The sequence below is a fragment of the Hibiscus syriacus genome, unplaced genomic scaffold (genome assembly GCF_006381635.1).
Source record: "Hibiscus syriacus cultivar Baekdansim isolate YM2019G1 unplaced genomic scaffold, ASM638163v2 tig00110474_pilon, whole genome shotgun sequence".
Lineage (NCBI taxonomy): Eukaryota > Viridiplantae > Streptophyta > Magnoliopsida > Malvales > Malvaceae > Hibiscus > Hibiscus syriacus.
The window spans coordinates 381262-402257 of NW_024062753.1; the positions used below are offsets into that span (position 1 = coordinate 381262).

At 34.0% G+C, this 20996-nt stretch overlaps 1 protein-coding gene and 1 pseudogene across 1 annotated transcript; one reads left to right on the forward strand and one right to left on the reverse strand.

The window, feature by feature from the left end:
* Positions 1-2844, forward strand: LOC120128171 (bidirectional sugar transporter SWEET15-like). The gene is made up of 6 exons (XM_039145922.1): positions 1-147; positions 768-804; positions 899-1109; positions 1425-1586; positions 1709-1828; positions 2497-2844. The coding sequence occupies exons 1-6, from the start codon at positions 105-107 to the stop codon at positions 2788-2790; spliced, it is 867 nt and encodes a 288-aa protein (XP_039001853.1). The 5' UTR covers positions 1-104; the 3' UTR covers positions 2791-2844.
* Positions 2845-3347: 503 nt separating this feature from the next.
* LOC120128170 lies at positions 3348-7615 on the reverse strand (annotated as a pseudogene).
* Positions 7616-20996: the final 13381 nt, after the last annotated feature.

Here is a 20996-nt window from a genome sequence, read left to right on the forward strand (position 1 = left end):
ACACAGTTAGAGCCTCCTCCTCCATTCTCGCTCTTTCAAAAAACACAAAGCTCAAAGCTCAATAGTTATCCATTTCTGTTCCGTTTGTGAAAGAGATAGCCATAATGGTCGACCACCATGTTTTTGCTGTCGCATTTGGCGTCTTAGGTTAGTATTATTACTTGCAGAATGCCGTTTTAGCAACCAAAGTTACACCCTTTTTATTCTATGCAATTTCTATTACATGATGATTGTTGATGTCCCGACTGTCGGTCCGGACACCAACAACCAACGTGATGTTTATAAACAGATTCGGTTTCGTTTTGTATTCGGGTTGGAGTATGTCAAACCTTTGCTTCCCATTCTATTACTCTCACCTTCTCCTTGTTCTTCATGATTTATACAGTTTTTGTCTGTTCTACTGGTTTTAAGCAAGTTGTAATTCCTGAAGTCTAAAGATAAATGTGATAATTAATGCTTAGATATATATACATTTATTACTCCATTAACTTCCCTGGATTCGGGGTAAGGGCAAATGATCGTGGTTAGTTATATATACAAATCAGATACGATTATTATACGAATAGTTTGAATACCATAGACGACATATCACTTCAGCTGTCAAAATCCTACTGTAGCACCTTAATGATTAATCTCATATTGAAAACGGCAGCGTTATGTATATCTGCATGAATGCATGTTCATACCATTTCCTTTTTTTCATGTTCAACAGTAAAAACTTATTACAGTAACTAACCAATGAATTCACTTGCTTTTGTTGATGACAGGTAATATCATCTCATTCCTGGTATTTCTGGCACCAGTGTAAGAATCAATTCTTTATTTACTTTTTACTTTTTTTACTTTTTATTATATTAATTAAATAATGAAAAATAACCCTTTTTTAAACAAATTTCAGTCCAACTTTCTATAGGATTTACAAGAAGAAATCAACAGAGAGTTTCCAATCATTACCATACCAAGTAGCATTATTCAGCTGCATGCTGTGGTTATATTATGCTTTGATAAAAAAGACTGCTTTCCTCCTTATCACCATCAACTCCTTTGGATGTGTTGTGGAGACTCTATACATCTCCATGTTCCTAGCCTATGCACCCAAGAAGAGCAGGGTAAGAAGGGTTTTCATTAATACGAGGATCGATTCATAATTTCCCATACATGTATACATGGGTTAATTTGATCAAAAGTCCTCAAACTATGACCCAGATTCTAAATTAGTCTTTTATACTCAGGCCCTCAAACACCACCTCAAATATGACATGCATGTCTAAAAGTCATATGGGTGATAACTTGTAGGCTTCTGGTGTAATTTACCATATTCCAAATTGATCTTAAGTTCGCTTCCTTAAATATAACCACATGTTTTATTACATGGACAATTCGGATTTGATGTATTAACTTATTTCGGTTCTGGAATTTTGTAGATGTCTGCTATGAAGCTTTTTGGAGCTATGAACATGGGGCTATTTTCATTAATACTTGTTGTTACTCACTTCTTGGTGAAGAGTTCAATTAGGATTCAAGTTCTTGGTTGGATCAACGTTGCCATATCTGTGTGTGTCTTTGCTGCACCTTTGAACATTATGGTGAGTGCTTAATTAATGGCTTTGAAATGACCCATTTCTTTTAATTTTTTTATTATCTTTTGGTCCTTCTGATTTTTATATTATTTCGGCTTATTAATTACTTTAATTACCCTTTTCTTCAGGCAAGGGTCATTCGGACAAAGAGTGTTGAGTTTATGCCTTTCAACCTATCGTTTTTCCTCACGTTGAGTGCAATTATGTGGTTTTCTTATGGAGTCTTTATCAAGGACCTTTGCGTGGCGGTAAGTAGCTGCGTTTCTTTCTTTTTTCCGGGTTAATTGCATACTAAATCCTTAACTATTGTCAAAATTCTAAACTGATCTCCAGTTTCAAAATTTATAATTTAGTCCTCGACATATTCAACATCAAATCAATTAGATCTTTCTGTTAACTTATTCATTAATATAGACATTAAAAGTTAGTTCAAATATAATATAGAATATATTTGGAACATGTACTTGTATCCATCAAGGGCTAATCCAAAGGGGGGGTGTTGTCCCTTTGAAAAATGGTGAAATTTTGGTTTTGGCCCTTCTTGAGAATTAGTAATTCAATTTAGCCTTTTTAGCCTAAAATGTTTTACTTTGACCCTCAATTGTTTTGAGTTACCGTTGATATTTTGTTTAACACGTCAACCTAAATTATTCATATAATACGTATATATGTTTACAATTTGATTTATGTGTTTTAAATATGTTTCACATCATATTTAAACTTACGCTAAATGTTTAAATTGATCGTTAGACTAATAGAAAGATCTGATCAATATATTAATGCTTTGAGAATTCAAGTATTAACGATAATTTTGAGTGATTTGATATTTTTTTATTTTATTGAAACACTTCATTTATTTTATTTTATTTTATTCAATTCGAGCCACTAAATTATCATAGTTTTTTCAATATCTCAGGTCCCGAATGTGCTAGGCTTTATCCTTGGGATGCTCCAAATGCTGTTATATGCCATTTATAGAAACTCCGACAAGGTTGTGGAGGAGAAGAAGATCCCAGAAGAAACCAACAAATCCATTGCTGGCCTCAGCAGATTAGGCTCATCTGAGGTTCATCCTATAGACATAGATACCTACACCAACAATAATACAAAACAAGGTGACAAAGAAAACGACATGACAGCTGAGCTTGATGATCCCCACAAAAGCTTGGAACTCTCCAGTGAGCTCCACTTGGATGAATCTCCTGTCTGATTCAAAAACGAACATCTTGTATGAATGTGTGTATTTTTGGGTTTATTTCACTTTGGCCCCCCATTCCCATGATTATGTATATTGTGGGGTTATATCTCAGTTTCGACCCCCATTATGTATTTGTGGATATATATCAGTTTGGCTGCTCCCTTCTTCAAATTATATATTGTATGTCACATTGTTTTTTCTCTAGTTTTTTGCTCTGATGAACAAGTGTGTTTTTGTGTTTATATTTGTTGATGATTGAACTGCAGGGAAATGTATGTTTGATTTGGATAATATACTAAATAAGCCCTTGAACTTTATCTCTTAAGTAAGCCCTTTACTTGCTTTACACTCAATACACGGACTTAATTAAGAGAAGTAAACTAGTTCGAGGCTCTTTTCGTAGTTTAGTCAATTTCCTTAACATTATTGAGCTCTCACTGGAGCTTTGCGGATTAAAGAACGTTTAGTTGCGGAAGCGGGTTAATATACCTAATAAGCCCTTGACCTTTATCACTTTATTTAAGTAAGCACTATGATTTCATTACACCCTACATAGGGACTTATTTAAGAGAAGTAAACCAGGCCGAGGGCTCTTTGAGTAGTTCAGCCAAATTTCTTAACATTATTGGCCTCGTAACTGGAGCTTTGAGGAAGGTTCATTTACGGTATCATTTTGTTCATTCATTTTCACAACTACACATAAGCTTGGTCGTTGACGTAATAATAATAATATTACATTAACAGACAAACAGAAAAGTTCCGTACAGAAAGTGACCCTAGAGATTACAAAGAACAAGGGATCAAAATTGACCCATACTATCTTTTACCATAGCAAAATTTTATGAAACGTCTCTTGGTACTCTCTTTAGTTGATAATAATGCACACTCTCCATCATGCTTTTTATCATAATCATCTTCGTCGTGTTATCGTCACCGTTATCTTCTATCGTCCGATGAACGGGTTTAAAGTAAAGCAAAATAATATTTTGGCATTAGGGTCCTTACAACGAGCACCACTTGTCTCGGTTCGAGGGAAGAAAGAAAGCATTGCCAATCGTTTAGCTTTTTCAATGGAGCATAAACGATGGAAGAGGTCGGGATACGCTAGCCATTCGTACCGTCACTTTGTCGCCTTTTCTCTCGCCAATTCTCACCCCACATCTTGGCCTCAGCTACTGCTCGTTCCCTATTCAACATCCTGGTGGTTTCTCTTGGGGAGTCTCCTTCTCAGACCCTTCTAGTTCCCCCCACCTAGGGCCAGATGCTCCTCCTCCATCGTTTTTCAATACCCTTACTCCTCTGTCATCTCCGGAGCCTCTGGAGCCATGCCCTGGTGCATTAGAATCGTATGCCTGGTTTGCCAAATACGAGAGAGCAGTGACCACATCCCCGATAAGAGGACGTGCGGCAGCCTGCTCTTGAATGCACATGGACGCTACAGCTAGAGCTTGGTAGAGACCTCGCATTGGATACCGTCCCTGCAATAGCGGATCTGCCAGTTTCGAAAATTTGCGGCGGTTATTGAATAAGGGACGTGCCTGTATATACATCAACCATGGAAAAAATACAAACCTCAATTATTAAGTAGGATTTGGCAATACTTGCTCCACAATAGTTGGGCAACCAAACTACGGAAACATTTCAAATGCATTACCCATGTGACAAGATTCTGTTCTCCATGGGGCCGAGAGCTGTCGATAGCTTTCCTTCCGGTAATTAGCTCTAACAAGACAACCCCGAAACTGTAAACATCAGATTTCACCGTCAATTGACCGGTCATGGCATACTCAGGAGCACAATAACCATATGTGCCCATAACCCTGGTGGAAACATGTGATTTATCCCCAACAGGACCAAGTTTCGCAAGCCCAAAATCAGATAACTTCGGGTGAAATCCTTCATCCAGTAATATGTTGGAGGACTTGAAGTCCCTGTAAATAACGGGAGGGTTTGCTTTATCATGGAGATATTCCAAACCCTTAGCTGCACCAGCTGCTATCTTCATTCTCGTGTTCCAATCTAGTGGTTCCTTATCAGGTGGCAAATCTGCAGAGAGATAAATGACATTAGATTATTCCGAGTTTACTTCTTCCTGCTATATAAATTTCTGTAGTTAACCGGAACAAAACGAGCAAAATATGTTAAAAGGGTATGGCACCACAATCCTTTTATGCGTCTGTAAAGCAGAGCTCATCCAACAATCACTTCATCTGTCTCAAACATATCTCTAAAGCATATGGCAGCAAGTAAACCACAAAAAAAACAAAGAATAATTATGAGAATTCTTCACTAATAACGCTTAATTCATTCCAACGATAATTAGGTTTAGTTTACATTGTAGTTGGTTATAAAACCGTGGTTAAGAAATTAGGGTCGGAAAACCATGGTTGAAAAGCTACTTTTTTTTTTAACTCAAAACTCGGTTGTAGGCTGAATATGACGGCATAGCAGTTGTTAGAGCAAATTATGATTTTGCATGTCAACCACAATGCCAAACTCAACCTTAATCTAATGCAATTTAACCTAGTTGAATTTCCATGTCATATTGCCAAGCAACAAGGTTTTAAGCTTGTTGACCTGAGGAATGGACATGCGGAAAACTAGAGAACAAGAAATTATCGTCTCCTTGATTCGTATATCGCACGTGGACAGAAAATTAAATGCTTTTACTTGCTAACAAAAGGAAATTCTCCTCAATAACTTGCAGAAAGAAAACTACAAAGCCTCAAGGGCAATTATTTATCTTTCATCTGGCATGGTGTTATAAGCCTTAATATTACGACTCTTCAGAACCAAAATGAAAGCCATCATACATCCAAGTGCTACAATGAAAAACAATGTCTACAATAGATGTAAAGAAAGGGAGAAAAAGAGGAGAAGAAGCTTTTTCATGCTCTAAAGATTGCCGTAGGACCGGTTTTCCGGATAAAACGAACTAATGAAAGTAATTATATCATTAGAGCATCAAAAGTGCAGCAAAATATTACCATGAAGATGATCTTCCAAGGATCCCAAGGGCATGAATTCGTAAACAAGAAGCCGTTGATCTCCGTCAGCGCAATAACCGATCAGGTTAACTAGATTCTGATGATGCAGAAAGCTGAGCATGAGAACCTCGACCAGAAATTCCCTGTTACCCTGGAGACCATTTCTATCCAACTGTTTAATGGCAACTACCTGAAAAGGCAAAAACTATATTCATAAAAGACTCAATGACATTAACTCCTCAAGCAGTACAAGATTTAGATTATTTATCTGCTACTAGAACCTTGAATCTGTGTAATTTCAGAAGAAAACCCAGAGATGCTCTTTTCAATCTCTTATACACATGTTCGACAATGCTGTCACAAGGGAATGAAATAATTTGTTATCCAAATTACACGGTTAGGTATTCTTATCTTACCACAGTGTTTCTGTTAAAAAATGTCTAATTATATTAGCAAACAAACTCCAGCAGGATGAATGCTACTTTCTTTCACTTGAGTATCAACTATACTCGGATAGTAATCAGATCATCATGATAGAAACAGTATCAATCGAGGGTCATCAAATTAAAGAACTGCATCCAAGTTCAATAATTTAACTTTTAAATGGATGTCTACTAAGATTGAACTGGATACAGACATTGCAAGACAATTGAAGGATTCAAAAAACCTGAACAAAAGATGCACGGCAACTATAATCAGTAACTTTATGAAATACAGTCTATAATGGTGATGTTTCTGAGTTTACTTATGTTTTACATGCTATGTTAATAAATGTTAGAATCTTAGGTAAAACAGAGCATTTCGTTCCAGAAACAATCTTGAACCTCTAAATATCTATACAACTTGCATGATTTTTCCTTTCAAACTCGGCATAATAATTAATTTATTATAGCTAACATTACATTCATATGCTTAAAATATTTTTTGAAAACACTGAAACAATTACCTGACTGGTACTCTCAAGCCGCCCTTTGTACACCCGTCCGAATCCACCTTCCCCTATGAAAGACTCCAGCCTGAAGTTCTTCGTTGCAGCCGCAAGCTCACGGAAACTAAAAATTTGAGCAGCAATTTGGGTACCAGGCCCATCCCTGTGACTTGGTAGTTCCTTTTGGAACCTCCGTTACTTCTTGATTTAACCCTGTCCCCTCCTGCCAATCCCATCAAGACAGATTTTATTAGAGATCTAATTACCATTTTAACACAAAAAATTAAAAAAAATAACAAGAAGAAAAACATAAAAAGAAAGAAAGAATACAATCCCAATTCTCAAGTTCAGTCACACATGATAATATCAAGGTATAAATTCAAAACACTGACTTTGCTAATTGAGCAATGTAAGCTAATTTTAGTTTTAATATATTAAATTACATTCAAATTACAAGAAGTATACCAACGGGTATTGAATTAATTTGAATTGATCAAGGTCATCATTAGACCCAAATTCCTCTAGAAAACAACCCAGAATTCAAAATTTCTAAGAATTTTAAGAGGATAAAATCAAAGGTGAAATTATACACTGCCAAGAATGATCAAACTTTTAAACAACAATATCAACATCCAGACATTTAAATAATAATAAAAAGAAGACCCAGATCAGATCGATTAACAAGGAAATTAATCATATTTTAAAAGACAATACTAAAAGCTAACCTGAAGAAAATCTGGAAATGTTAGAGGAAACAGTTGGTTGGCCTTGCTTTGGATCATCGTTTTCTTTTTCAGGATTAAACTTCTCCTGCTCCCTTGAATCGAAACAAGGAAAACAACCCATCCTTTCAACCCCCCCCCCCCACACACACCCCAGAAAAAGAGGAAAAGGAAACCTTATATTTCTAAAATATATAAGATTTACAGTAAACCTGTCATACCCAATGCATTTTTGTTGCAAAAATTCAGAAGAAAAAAGTTTGAAATTGTTAGGCACCCTTGTTTCTTTTCCTTTACTCGATCAAATCATTTAAGATAGAAGATTAGCTGAAAGATAATTAAAAATATGAAGGTGGTTATTCAAAAAAAGAACTTGGAGGTAATGGAGAAATTTTTAAGCAAAGTGGAAGAAGAAGAAGAAAGCCGGCTTTTCTGTCTTCGGCTCCGTGTACACTAATCGGTCTAATCTATGCGTTAAACTTATAACTACCACGAAACTTTGATAAATAAAGGTTTAATTTTTAAAAAATCTAAATTATATATATATTATTTAGATGCTTAAACATATTGTCGGTCTATTAAGCACTTAACTTTTTAAAAAACCAAAATTTTAAAAAAACCAATTTTTTAGAAATTTAAAAAAAAATCAAACTTTGAAAATTTTAATTTCACTCAATATACTTACCTCCGTCACACTCCGACTACCGTTGTTGCCACTGTTTTTATCGAATCTCCACAAAATTCAAGTGGCTGAAATCCATTATTTATACCCAACGTTGTTACCAAAATCTCTATATCTTATCTCTAAATTACCTGACCTTTATTCTCGTATGTAATGGGGTAAGGGAGATGTAAGATACTTAATACCCAAATCTCTAAATTAGCTGACTTTTATTCTCATATGTAATGGGATAAGGGAGAGGTAAGAAAGTAGGCTGCCCCCAACGCCAGGTTGAGAGCAACTTCCGTGGAAAGCCTCTAAATTATGAAATGCCCTCTGTGGGACTCGATCCCACGACATTAAGGTTAAGAACCTTGTGCTCTATCAACTGAGCTGGATGGTCATTTATGGCGTGGAAGCAAGAAAGGGGCATAGAGAGGAAGTACGAAGCGGGTAGATTTTTTAAAAAATATATTTATTAAAAAACAATTTTTTATTTTTTAAAAAATTATAAACGTGACATATAGTAGCTAATGTTTCCTCTTAACAATCTTTATGGTCGAGACACTTAAAATAATAATATTTGTAATATATATATATATATTATTGGAAGCGTAGATGGGCTTTCGGTAATTTATATAACTCGAACTATTATTAATATGAGGTAAAATATGTTACAACGAATTTACTCCAAATATTACAACATTAGTTGCGGCTAGTTTACAAACACAACTTCAATATTATAAGCTTTGCTAAGCTCTCTCAAATTCTCTCTAACTTTTCTAAGCTTTCACTCATATTCTATCTCATATGTATTCATATATTTATAATAGTTAATAAACCACCTACTTTTGCTCTGGATGCTTCTTAATTTCTCTCAATTATTGGAGCCTTAATACTTGCTTGACGTAGTGAACATATTTGCTGCAAACTTATCCCATTTTGTTGAGTTAATCGATCGATGGAATCGACTAAGAGAGGGTGAATTGGCAATAAAAATTTTGGTGGAAGCTTTTGCAGAAAATTGAAAGTAATTGCACAGCGATTTACAGTGGTTCGACTTTATCAACCAAAGTCTACGTCCACTATCTTAGCTATCCACACTAAGGATTTTCCAACAAATTCACTAATTTTTCTTTCTTTTGAGGCCAAAGAGATAACCTTACAACTCCCTCAAGAATATACCCCAATTCTTGAGAACACTCTTTTCTCAAAGAGAATATTACAAATTTGCAAACTTACAAGAAAAACCTCACAAGGCAAATATGTTTGCACAATTCTAGAACAAAGAAAGAACACTCAATAATAAATACAATTAAGCACAATAAGTGTTCTTGAAAGCAAAAATGAATATTGAATGAAAAATAGGCTTGAAATGCTCAAACTTGAGGTTTGATGCTTTCTCTTTGATTCTCTCTTGATTCTAGTTGCTTGTTGTTTCTTGTTTTTTTATCAATGGCTTCTAAGCTTGTTTAAATACACCTTCAAATGATTCTAAACGTTGGGGATGATTAGTGGAGTCAATAGAGTCGTTATTGTGTGAAAACAATTAATAAAACTGGTTGGAAGCGTCGGTGCATCGATGCATGACCATAGTGCATTGGTGCATCAGTGTAAAATTCAAATATTTTGACCTTTGGAACACTTAGTGCATCGGTGCACCAAGTGTGCATCGATGCATAAAATGCATTCGATGTTTGAAAATAGCCTGAGTGCATCGGTGCATTGCTTGTGCATCGATGCATGAAATGCATTCTATGTTTTAATAAAACCCAAGTGCATCGATGCATAGAGAGTACATCGATGCATATAGAGTACATCGATGCATAGAGAGTGCATCGATGCATAGAGAGTGCATCGATGCATGAAATGCATTTGATGTTCAATTTATTCAATGGTGCATCGATGCATGGATTGATGCATCGGTGCATACCTTTGAAAAATTAATTTAAGGCTTGGTTTTGGTTCAAAATACTTTGTGAAAATTGTTTCAAAAATAGTTTAAGTACAAATAACAATTTTACACTTTTAGTAAGGATTAAAATTGATCTTGAAAGACTTGGAGTAATAATTTGATATTCGATTAATTAATTCGAATATACCTTAGAAAATAATTTGTAAAATCTTAAAATTCATTTAACTTAATTTGTTATATCGAAATATCAAAATGTTTTCAACAATCCCCCCCTTCTTGATATAACAAAACACTTGGGTAATTTTATGATTTATTTAAGAAAATTATTTTTGAAATCAAAATTACTATTACTCCCCCTTACTATAATACTTCTCCCCCTTTTTGTTAAATAAAAAAGACTCTATAAAATGTTTTTAAACAAGAATTTTGAAAAACATAAGCCAATTGATTAATATAAAGCTTAAGTTGCTAAGATCACAATCAAAAGAGAGATTAGCATTAGTTTCATAAATCAATATTCATGTGAAATGGTAAATTGGTCATATTTCAACTAAAAAGTAAATGATGCATATATTGAAACAAACCAAAATATATATGAAATAAAAGTTCAAATATCCATCAAACAAACATCCAACAATCAAAGAAAGACAATCCAAAATGTTTTAACAATTTAAATTCAGGTTCAAACCCAAAAATAATCAAAACAAGATAAGTCTATTCACCAATCGAAGGATCGTGAGGAGGAGAGGGTAACGAGCTCTCATCTCAACGTGAGTGCATCCAAACGATCATTTGTATCTTGTTGTCGAGCTCCCAAGGTAGAGAGCTGGACTCAATGAATGTGAAGCACGGATCCATGGACGCATACCGTAAATCAAATGTCTCCAAAAACGAACGAAAATATGGAGGCATTTGATCTTCTTGTGGAGAGTTCTGGTGCAGGCTCGTCATCAGGTACATGATCATCAATATCTTGCATAAGTTGTTAAAATTCAGGATCATCTTCCAAAGCCAGAGCCGGATAAGGAGGAGTACGAGAGGAGCTAGGAGTAGCTCGTGAGGAACTAACTCCTGGAGTTTGCTTTCCGGGTCTAAAAACCCATTGACCGGTTACCTTGTCTTGTTTCCAATCTGCTTTCTTCAAGGATGTAAGATTGATTTGATTTTGGAGTGGGATAAGATTGTCGAGAGAGACGTCTAGACCAAGTTTGATAAAGAGGTTACTAAGAAGACATCCATAAATCAATGTTTCAACATGTTTTGAAGGAATAATATTTATGATGTCCACTAGTTGACTAAATATAATGTGGTGCAGATTTATTTTGATTTTATTTTTAATACAATCATCCACCATAAATCCTAGCACGAAGTGTGGAGTACCTACCTCCGGATGGTCTAAACCACCAAGAGATCATCAAATGGAGAAAACAATCGTGATGAGATCGTAGAGTACTAACACTGGAGTTTGGAACATAGGGATATTCCACATTTTCACTCTCATTATATATACCACTCTCGTCTAATCCAAATCGAAAAGCTATAGTCTCGGGGTCAATATTAATATATTGGCATAAAAGATATGATCTAATGGCTATAGTTCCACATTGAGTTTCATTTTGAATACACACCGCATTGGAATAGAAAATGCATGTCAATTGTTGATAGACAATAGGTTTAAGCTGAAACAATCAAACTTCCAAGCTTTAAGAATCGGAAGGTATTCGAAGTCAATATCAACCATGGCTTGAAGCGAAGGAATACGCTCTTCACGGATTCTATAAGTTTGGAAAAATTTGTACCTAGAGTACAATTTATCTCTACGACGCTCAGGCATGTTAAAGCAAGATCCTAATAGGCTATTAGGAGGTTGAGAACATGATTAGGAGGTTGGTTTGAAAGAGAATGACTTGGCGAAGTTCTAGGGCATTTAGGGTTTGACATGATTAATAAGGAATATCACCTGCAATTTGAAACACATGTATGCACAATCAATCCCAAAACTCAAAGGAGTCTCAATAATTCAAGGTTCTCTAAACCATATCCTAATGGGCATGTTTTGAAAACTATTTAAAAATAACATTTGATAATCATAATATAGTTTTCATGAAAACAAAACAATTAAATAAAAAATATTACTAATTTTCGAAATCATATTTTTTTTAAAAAAAAAAATTGAAATTCAAAGAAAAATCTTGAAAATTGTTTGTTTTTGACGAAATTGATAGTAAAATATAGTTTAGAACCAACAAACAATCAATGCTCGATATAATGTTCATCCTAAAACTAATCAAAACTAGTTCTAAAATAAAAAAATCAATAAAATAGAGGTTTTTGAAATATTACCTTGAAAATTCGGATTGAGAGGGATGAAGAGTTGTTTTGCACGATTTAATGATATAAAAGGTTTTGAAGATGAAAAATACGAAGAAACTGATGATTTTCCAATGATTTTGAGTAAGAGTATGATTTAGAGTGAGAGAGGACGATTGGTGGGAGAGTTTTTAGTTTTAGAGTTTGAAAAATGAAGAAAATGAGGCATTTAACCCAAAACCCGACGGATGCATCGATGCATGACCCTGTGCATCGATGCACATTCAAGGTGTGCATCGGTACATCAACATGATGAATCGATGCACATTCAAAGGGATGCATGGGTGCACTGTTAAGTGTATCGATGCATGAAGCACAGAAATGTCAAAAATCCGTTATAAACACTTAAAATGCTAAATTAATTAGATTTAGTGGTATTGGCAACTCATATATTGAAGATTAATCATGTTCAATCAATCAAATTAATCCTTTAAATTTCATTTGAACATAAAATTAATTTTCATCAAGCAACATAAACTCCCCCTAACTAATAGCAAAGAATGCATTAAAAATTATTATTATAAGCATTTTTCATTTATTCTTAAAAGTGTCAAAATTATTTTAAACACTAAGTGAAGATAGGTTGGTCAAACCTAATTTTCTCCTAATGTCCAAAATCTTTCCTTGTCTAAAGGCTTTGTAAAGATATCGCTAATTGATGCAAAGTATCAACAAATTCTAGAACTACATCTTCCTTAGTGACATGGTCTCTAATGAAGTGATGTCTTATTTCAATGTGCTTAGTTCTAGAGTGTTGGATGGGATTTTTAGTGAGACAAATAGCACTAGTATTGTCACACTTGATAGGAATAGTACCTACTTCAATTTCATAATCAAAAAGTAATTGTTTCATCCATAAAACTTGTGCACAACAACTACCAGCTGAAATGTATTCCACTTCAGTGGTAGATAATGCAACACAATTTTGTTTCTTTGAAAACCAAGAAATCAACATATTTCCAAGGAATTGGCAAGTACCGGAGGTGATTTTCCTATCTAATTTGCATCCTCCATAATCCGCATCAGAAAATGCATGCAAGCTAAAGCTAGAGTCTCTAGGATACCAAAGTCCTAAACTAGGAATGTCCTTAAGGTATCTAAAAATTCTCTTAACAGCTAGTAAATGTGATTCCTTAGGGCATGATTGAAATCTAGCACATAAGCAAACACTAAACATAATGTCCGGTCTACTTGTAGTTAGATACAATAAAGATCCAATCATTGACCTATATAATTTAACATCTACACATTTACCTCCTTCATCTAAGTCAAGCTTTGTTGAAGAGCTCATTGGAGTGTCATGAGGCTTGCCATTTTCCAGACCAAATTTCTTGAGCATATATTTGATGTACTTAGCTTGATTGATGAAGATGCCATCTTTTCTTTGCTTGATTTGGAGTCCTAAGAAAAATGAGAGCTCTCCCATCATGATCATTTCAAATTCGCTTTGCATTAGCTTAGAAAATTCTTGGCAAAGAACATCATTAGTATAACCAAATATTATATCATCAACATAAATTTGAACTACTAATAAATCTTTACCTTTATGCTTTAAAAAATGTAGTATCAAGCTTCCCTTTTGAAAAACCTTTTTCAATTAAAAAGTTTGACTATTTTCATACCAAGCTCTAGGAGCTTGTTTTAAACCATAAAGTGCTTTTGTCAATTTAAGAACATGATCCGGAAATTTTGAATCTTCAAAACCTGGAGGTTGTTCCACATACACTTCTTATTTTATAAAACCTTTAAAAATGCACTTTTAACATCCATTTGATATAATTTAAATTCATGAAAACATGCAAACGCTAATAACATTCTAATTGCTTCCATCCTAGCTACGGGAGCGTATGTTTCATCATAGTCTATGTCCTCTTCTTGAGTATACCCTTGAGCACCAAGTCTAGCTTTGTTTCTCACTATATTACCACTCTCATCAAGCTTATTCTTAAATACCCATCTAGTACCTACAGTATATTTATTACTAGGCCTTTCAACTAATGTCCATACTTTACTTCTCTCAAATTGATTTAACTCTTCTTGCATAGCCATAATCAATGTTCATCTTTTAATGATTCTTTGATGTTCTTAGGCTCTATGCATGAAATAAATGCAACATAATTACAAATATTTTTAAGAGAAGATCGAGTAGTTACCCCTTTGGATGGATCACCTATAATTTCACCATCATTGACATAGTTGTACACTCTTGGGTAAGAAACTTCCCTTTCTTCAATGGTTGGATTCTCCAAAGGATCATGAGTTTCCTCATCTTTCGTTTTCTCCTTTGATGATGATGATTCTCCAACGTCATGTCTAACGTCATTTGCTTGTGCAATACCTACATCATCATTAACACAAGAATCCTTCCACGGAAGGGGATTATCATCGAAAACAACATGTATAAACTCTTATACAACTAAAGTTATTTTATTAAATACATGATAAGCTTTAGAATTTAAGGAATAACCCAGAAAAATTCCTTCATCACTTTTAGCATCAAATTTGCCAAGATTTTCTTTACCGTTGTTTAAAACAAAACATTTACATCGAAAATGATGAAAATAACTAATGTTAGGCTTTTTATTTTTGAAAATTTCATATGGAGTTTTCTTTAAAAATGACCTAATCATTACTCGATTAATAATATAACAAGCGGTATTTGTGGCTTCCGCCCAAAAATATTTTGGCAAATTGTTTTCACAAAGCATGGTTCTAGCCATTTCTTCTAAAGTTCGATTTTTCCTCTCAACAACTCCATTTTGTTGAGGGGTTCTAGGTGTTAAAAATTATGGCTAATACCATTAGAATTACAAAACTCATTAAATCCAAGATTTTCAAATTCAGTGCCATGATCACTTCTAACACTAGTGATAGAGTAACCTTTTTCATTTTGGATTACTTTTGAAAATGTGATGAAATTTTCTAATGCTTCATCTTTAGAACTTAAGAATAGAACCCAAGTATATTTAGAATAGTCATCTACCAAGACAAATGCATATTGTTTTCCACCCAAGCTAGTAGTCCTAGTTGGCCCAAAAAGATCTATATGGATCAATTGTAATACTCTACTAGTTGATATCATTAATGGATTTAAAGAAACTCACTTTTGTTTTCCTTTAGCACAAGCATCACAGATTTTATCATTATCAAATTTTAGTTTAGGCAACCCTCGAACTAAATCACCTTGAATTAGCCGTTGCAAAACACTCATACTAGCATATCCTAGTCTCCTATTCCATAACCAACTATCATGCTCATCCTTAGAAACTAGGCATAAATTAGTCACATTAATAAAATCTAAATGCACCATGTAAATGTTTTCAATTCTATGACCAACAAGCATAATCCGATTAGATGCAATGTCAATGACTTTACAACCATTAATTTCAAACATGACATTGAATCCCTTATCGCATAATTGACTAATACTCAATAGATTATGCTTTAATCCATTCACATATAACACATTTTTAATTTGTATGGAAGAGATATTACCTATAGTACCAATACCTTCAATGTGACCTTTTGAATTATCACCAAAAGTCACTTCTCCTCCATTTTTGACATTAAGCTCTATGAACCGGCTTTTGTTTCTGGTCATGTGTCTCGAGCATCCACTATCAAAGTACCATGAATTTGGATTTGTTTCCTGTGCCTTGTAGCAATGCTCCTTTTCCTACAAACATAGATTAATTTCTAATTTTTGGTACCTAAATTCTTTTGGGTTCATATTCATTAGTTTCTAAAATCCTTGTCCCCTTATGTATCCATTTATTAAGGACATTTTTATCTTTAGTAGTAATGAATTCTTTAGGAACCCATATACTTCTAATGATTTTACCATTTGAAGTTCTTTGAGGACTTCTATGATTGTAGTTTCTAAAACTTTTCTTAACAAAGTTGGATTTTGAATTCTCACCCTTTTTAAAACTTTTTGTACCAACCTTATTAAAAGAAGTTTTAAGATCATCAATCTTCTTTTGATGATCATCATGAACTTTTGAAAGTAAGTTATGCAAATCAATATTTTTCTTTTTAAAATCATTAATTTTGATTTGCAATTCTTTGATCTTACTTTCAAGCTCATTGTTGGTCTTGGATAAAAGACTATTTTCGTTTTTCAATTTTGAAATATCATTTTTGTATTTTGAAAACAGAGTCTTATAATCCGAAGCCAAATCATTATAATCCTCTAATAACTCATCATAAGATAATTCATCTGAATCGAATGAGTTAGAGGTTACCTTAGAATCTTCCCCGATAGCCATCAAGCACAAGTTTGCAACTTCTTGTTCCTCTTCATCGGAACCTTCTTCATCGATCCATGTAGCTACATGAGCCTTGTGCTTCTTTTTGGATTGACCCTTTTTCTTCAATTATGGGCAATCATATTTGACATACCCCAGTTTTTTGTATTCATAGCAAATGATCGGGTCTTTCTCTTTCGATTCAGTTTTGAAGCCTTCATGACGTTTTAATTTTCTTCCTCGGTTGGGCATCATCAACTTTCTGAATCGCTTGGAAAATAATGCCATTTCCTCGTCATCATCATCGTCATTCGAATCACTCTCATCTTTTGTGGATTTGAGAGTAACTCTAATGTTTTTCTTCTTCTCATTCTCCTTTGGTGTCTCGTCAATCTTATCGAGGTCCACTTCATCTTCAAGCATCATTCCATGAGTGATAAGGGAACCGATTAGTTCTTCAAGAGTTAAGGACGTTAGGTCCTTAGACTCGATGATTGCCGTCTTCTTTGATTGCCACGATTTTGGAAGGGAGTAGACTAACTTCCTCACAAGCTTTTATTTGAAATGATCTCTCCATATGATTTGAGACCATTGACAATATTTGAAAATCTATCTGTCATAGCTTTGATATCTTCATTTGATTTCATCCTGAAATTTTCATAGTTATGCGTTAGAATGCTAATTTTAGATTTCTTTACCTCATCGGTACCTTCGTAAGTGACTTGAAGCTTGTCCATATTTCTTTTGCGGTTGTACGATATGAAACTCTTCCGTATTCATCTGGTCCAAGAGCACAAAATATGATATGGATGGCTTTGGAGTTGAGCTGGAACATTCTTGTCTCTCCTTCACTCCAAAACCTTGGATGAGTGAGAGGCTTGATGTATCCTTCTTTTACGGCATTCCATGCTCCCATGTCACTTGCTTGAATGAAGTACATCATCCTATTTTTCCAATAGGCATAGTTAGCTCCATTGAAGAAAGGAGGCTTGTTGACGGGCATCGAATCGAGACTGGAGTCGTAATTTGAAGCGGAGGCCATTGATGACTTGATAATCGATGTAACTCTTCCCGAATCAAATCAAGAGGCGATTAAACCTTCAAATGAGTGAGGCTCTGATACCAATCATTGAGTTAATCGATTGATGGAATCGGCCAAGAGGGGGTGAATTGGCAATAAAAATTTTGGTGGAAGATTTTGCAGAAAATTGAAAGTAATTGCACAACGATTTACAGTGGTTCGACTTTATCAACCAAAGTCTACGTCCACTGCCTTAGCTATCCACATTAAGGATTTTTCAACAAATTCAGTAATTTGTTCTTTCTTTTGAGGCCAAAGAGATAACCTTACAACTCCCTCAAGAATATACCCTAATTCTTAAGAATACTCTTTTCTCAAAGAGAATATTACAAATTTGCAAACTTACAAGAAAAACATCACAAGACAAATATGTTTGCACAATTCTAGAACAAAGAAAGAACACTCAAGAATAAATACAATTGAGCACAATAAGTGTTCTTGAAAGCAAAATGAATATTGAATGAAAAATAGGCTTGAAATGCTCAAACTTGAGGTTTGATGCTTTCTCTTTGATTCTCTCTTGATTCTAGTTGCTTGTTGTTTCTTTTTTTATCAATGGCTTCTAAGCTTGTTTAAATACACCTTCAAATGATTCTAAACGTTGGGGATGATTAGTGGAGTCAATAGAGTCGTTATTGTGTGAAACCAATTAATAAAACTGGTTGGGAGCGTCGGTGCATCAGTGTAAAATTCAAATATTTTGACCGTTGGAACACTTAGTGCATCGATGCACCAAGTGTGCATCATGCATAAAATGCATTCGATGTTTGAAAATAGCCTGAGTGCATCGGTGCATTGCTTGTGCATCGATGCATGAAATGCATTCGATGTTTTAATGAAACCCAAGTGCATCGATGCATAGAGAGTGCATCAATGCATGAAATGCATTCGATGTTCAATTTATTCAATGGTGCATCGATGCATGGATTGATGCATCGGTGCATGCCTTTGAAAAATTGATTTAAGGCTTGATTTTGGTTCAAAATACTTTGTGAAAATTGTTTCAAAAATAGTTTAAGTACAAATCACAATTTTACACTTTTAGTAAGGATTAAAACTGATATTGAAAGACTTGGAGTAATAATTTGATATCAGATTAATTAATTCGAATATACCTTAGAAAATCATTTGTAAAATCTTTAAATTCATTTAACTTAATTTGTTATATCGAAATATCAAAATGTTTTCAACACTTTTTATGGGACCACCTTAATATGCTTAATAATTAAGCATTTACTTTGCTGCTGTAATTTTATCACATTTTTTATCTCCATAATTTTCTTAACTTTTTTAGATTTGCTTGTTGCTTCCTAGCTTTGCCTACAATCTAATTTGACTTTCAACTTTCTTAGAAATCAAGTTTGATTTCTAACACTCCCCCTCAAACTTGATTTTCCATTCCGATTTTCTCTGTTTATCATCTCCAATCGATTCTTCATTTCTTGGCAAGTGCACATTACTACGGCTATGTATTCTTCTTTGTTTTTTCGGCACCTTGGAGAGATTTTTGCAAAATATTCCACGCTTGTTTTGCGATCTTCGCATCAGAAATTTTTTCAACGGTAGATTCGTTACTTCTTGAAAAATAAAGAACAACACTCTTTTATTTTTTTTGGGATTCCTTCAATACCTTCTTTTCTTCATTGGTCAGGGCTGCTTCTGCTACTGCATTTTCAGACTCGGTAACCATCCTCAACAATATCCCAACAATCTTGAGAGCCTAGTAACGCCTTCATTTGAATGCTCCAATTGTCATAATTCGTCTTTGTCAATCTCAGGATTTGTGGTTGAGTCATGTTGGCCATCTTTTCTACCACGTTAAACTCGAACCAAGCTCTGATACCACTTGTTGGAAGCGTAGATGGGCTCTCAGTAATTTATATAACTCGAACTATTATTAATACGAGGCAAAATACATTACAACGACGTTACCCCAATATTACAATATTACAACATTAGATGTGCTAGTTTACAAACACAACCTCAATATCCTAAGCTTTGCTAAGCTCTCTCAAATTCTCTCTAGCTTTTCTAAGCTTTCACTCATATTCTATCTCATATGTATTCATATATTTATAATAGTTAAAAAACCATCTACTTTTGCTCTGGATGCTTCTCAATTTCTCTCCATTATTGGAGCCTTAATACTTGTTTGACGTGGTGAACACATTTGCTGCAAATTTATCTCTTTTTATGGGATCACCTTAATATACTTAATAATTAAGCATTTACTTTGTTGTTGTAATTTCATCACATTTTTTATCTCCATAATTTTCTTAACTTTTCTAGATGTTGCTTGTTGCTTCCTAGTTTTGCCAACAATCTAGTTTGATTTTCAACTTTCTTAGAAATCAAGTTTGATTTCTAACATATATATATATGCTTAATATATGCATATACCACTTAATGTCCATCAAAATTCACCAAAATATGATATATGTGACAAACAAATGTTGCTACTAACTTTTTAGCTGGTTGGAGCTGTGGTCGACCGCTTGGAATTGTCAAACTGTTGGAATCGTCTTAGGAACTTCAAATTATATTGCAAAATGACATTATTGGGATCTAATTAATTATTAACTTATCTCTGCATGAGGAAAAAAATCACCAAAATTGGCTTTTAGGAATAACAATCCAACAAAATTCAACTTTTGGTATCTTTTTAATTTAATTCCTAAATTTCTAATTTTACTTATTAATTTCTAAATGAATTTTGAATTGATCATCATTTAATCTAATAAATTTAACCGAATTAAACACACTTTTCAATGATTCAAATGGATATTTTGATCATCAAAATTATAGAAATTTGAATTGGAAAATAAAGAATGTTGTCATTTTACTTTACAAATTGAGCATAGTGACCGCCATCCTAAAGTGTGAAATTGATATATTAGGTTTCATGGAATTAAATATCCAAATAGGTGCAGGATCAGTGACTTTTGTTTTTAAAATGCCACCATCCTTACTAGTGCATCACACATGGACCACACAAACCACGACTTTGATCATTTATTAAATGCTTTCCATGCCATTTGCATGGTAAAATCTTACAACTATTCCCGCCCATAATTTGACTTGTCTTCGATTATGGTATTGGATCGAGGGATCAAAAATGATATTCAAATCTAAAATCACAAGTAAAGAGGCTTTTAAAAACTAATAAATTAAATAATTATTTTATTAATCAAAACAATTGCTTAAAAATAATTTAATGGCCTCGTACATATTTTTCCATTGCTTTTTTTGGCTTTTGATTCTGACTTCCCTGCATGGCAATCAACCATATAGACATTAGATATTTTTT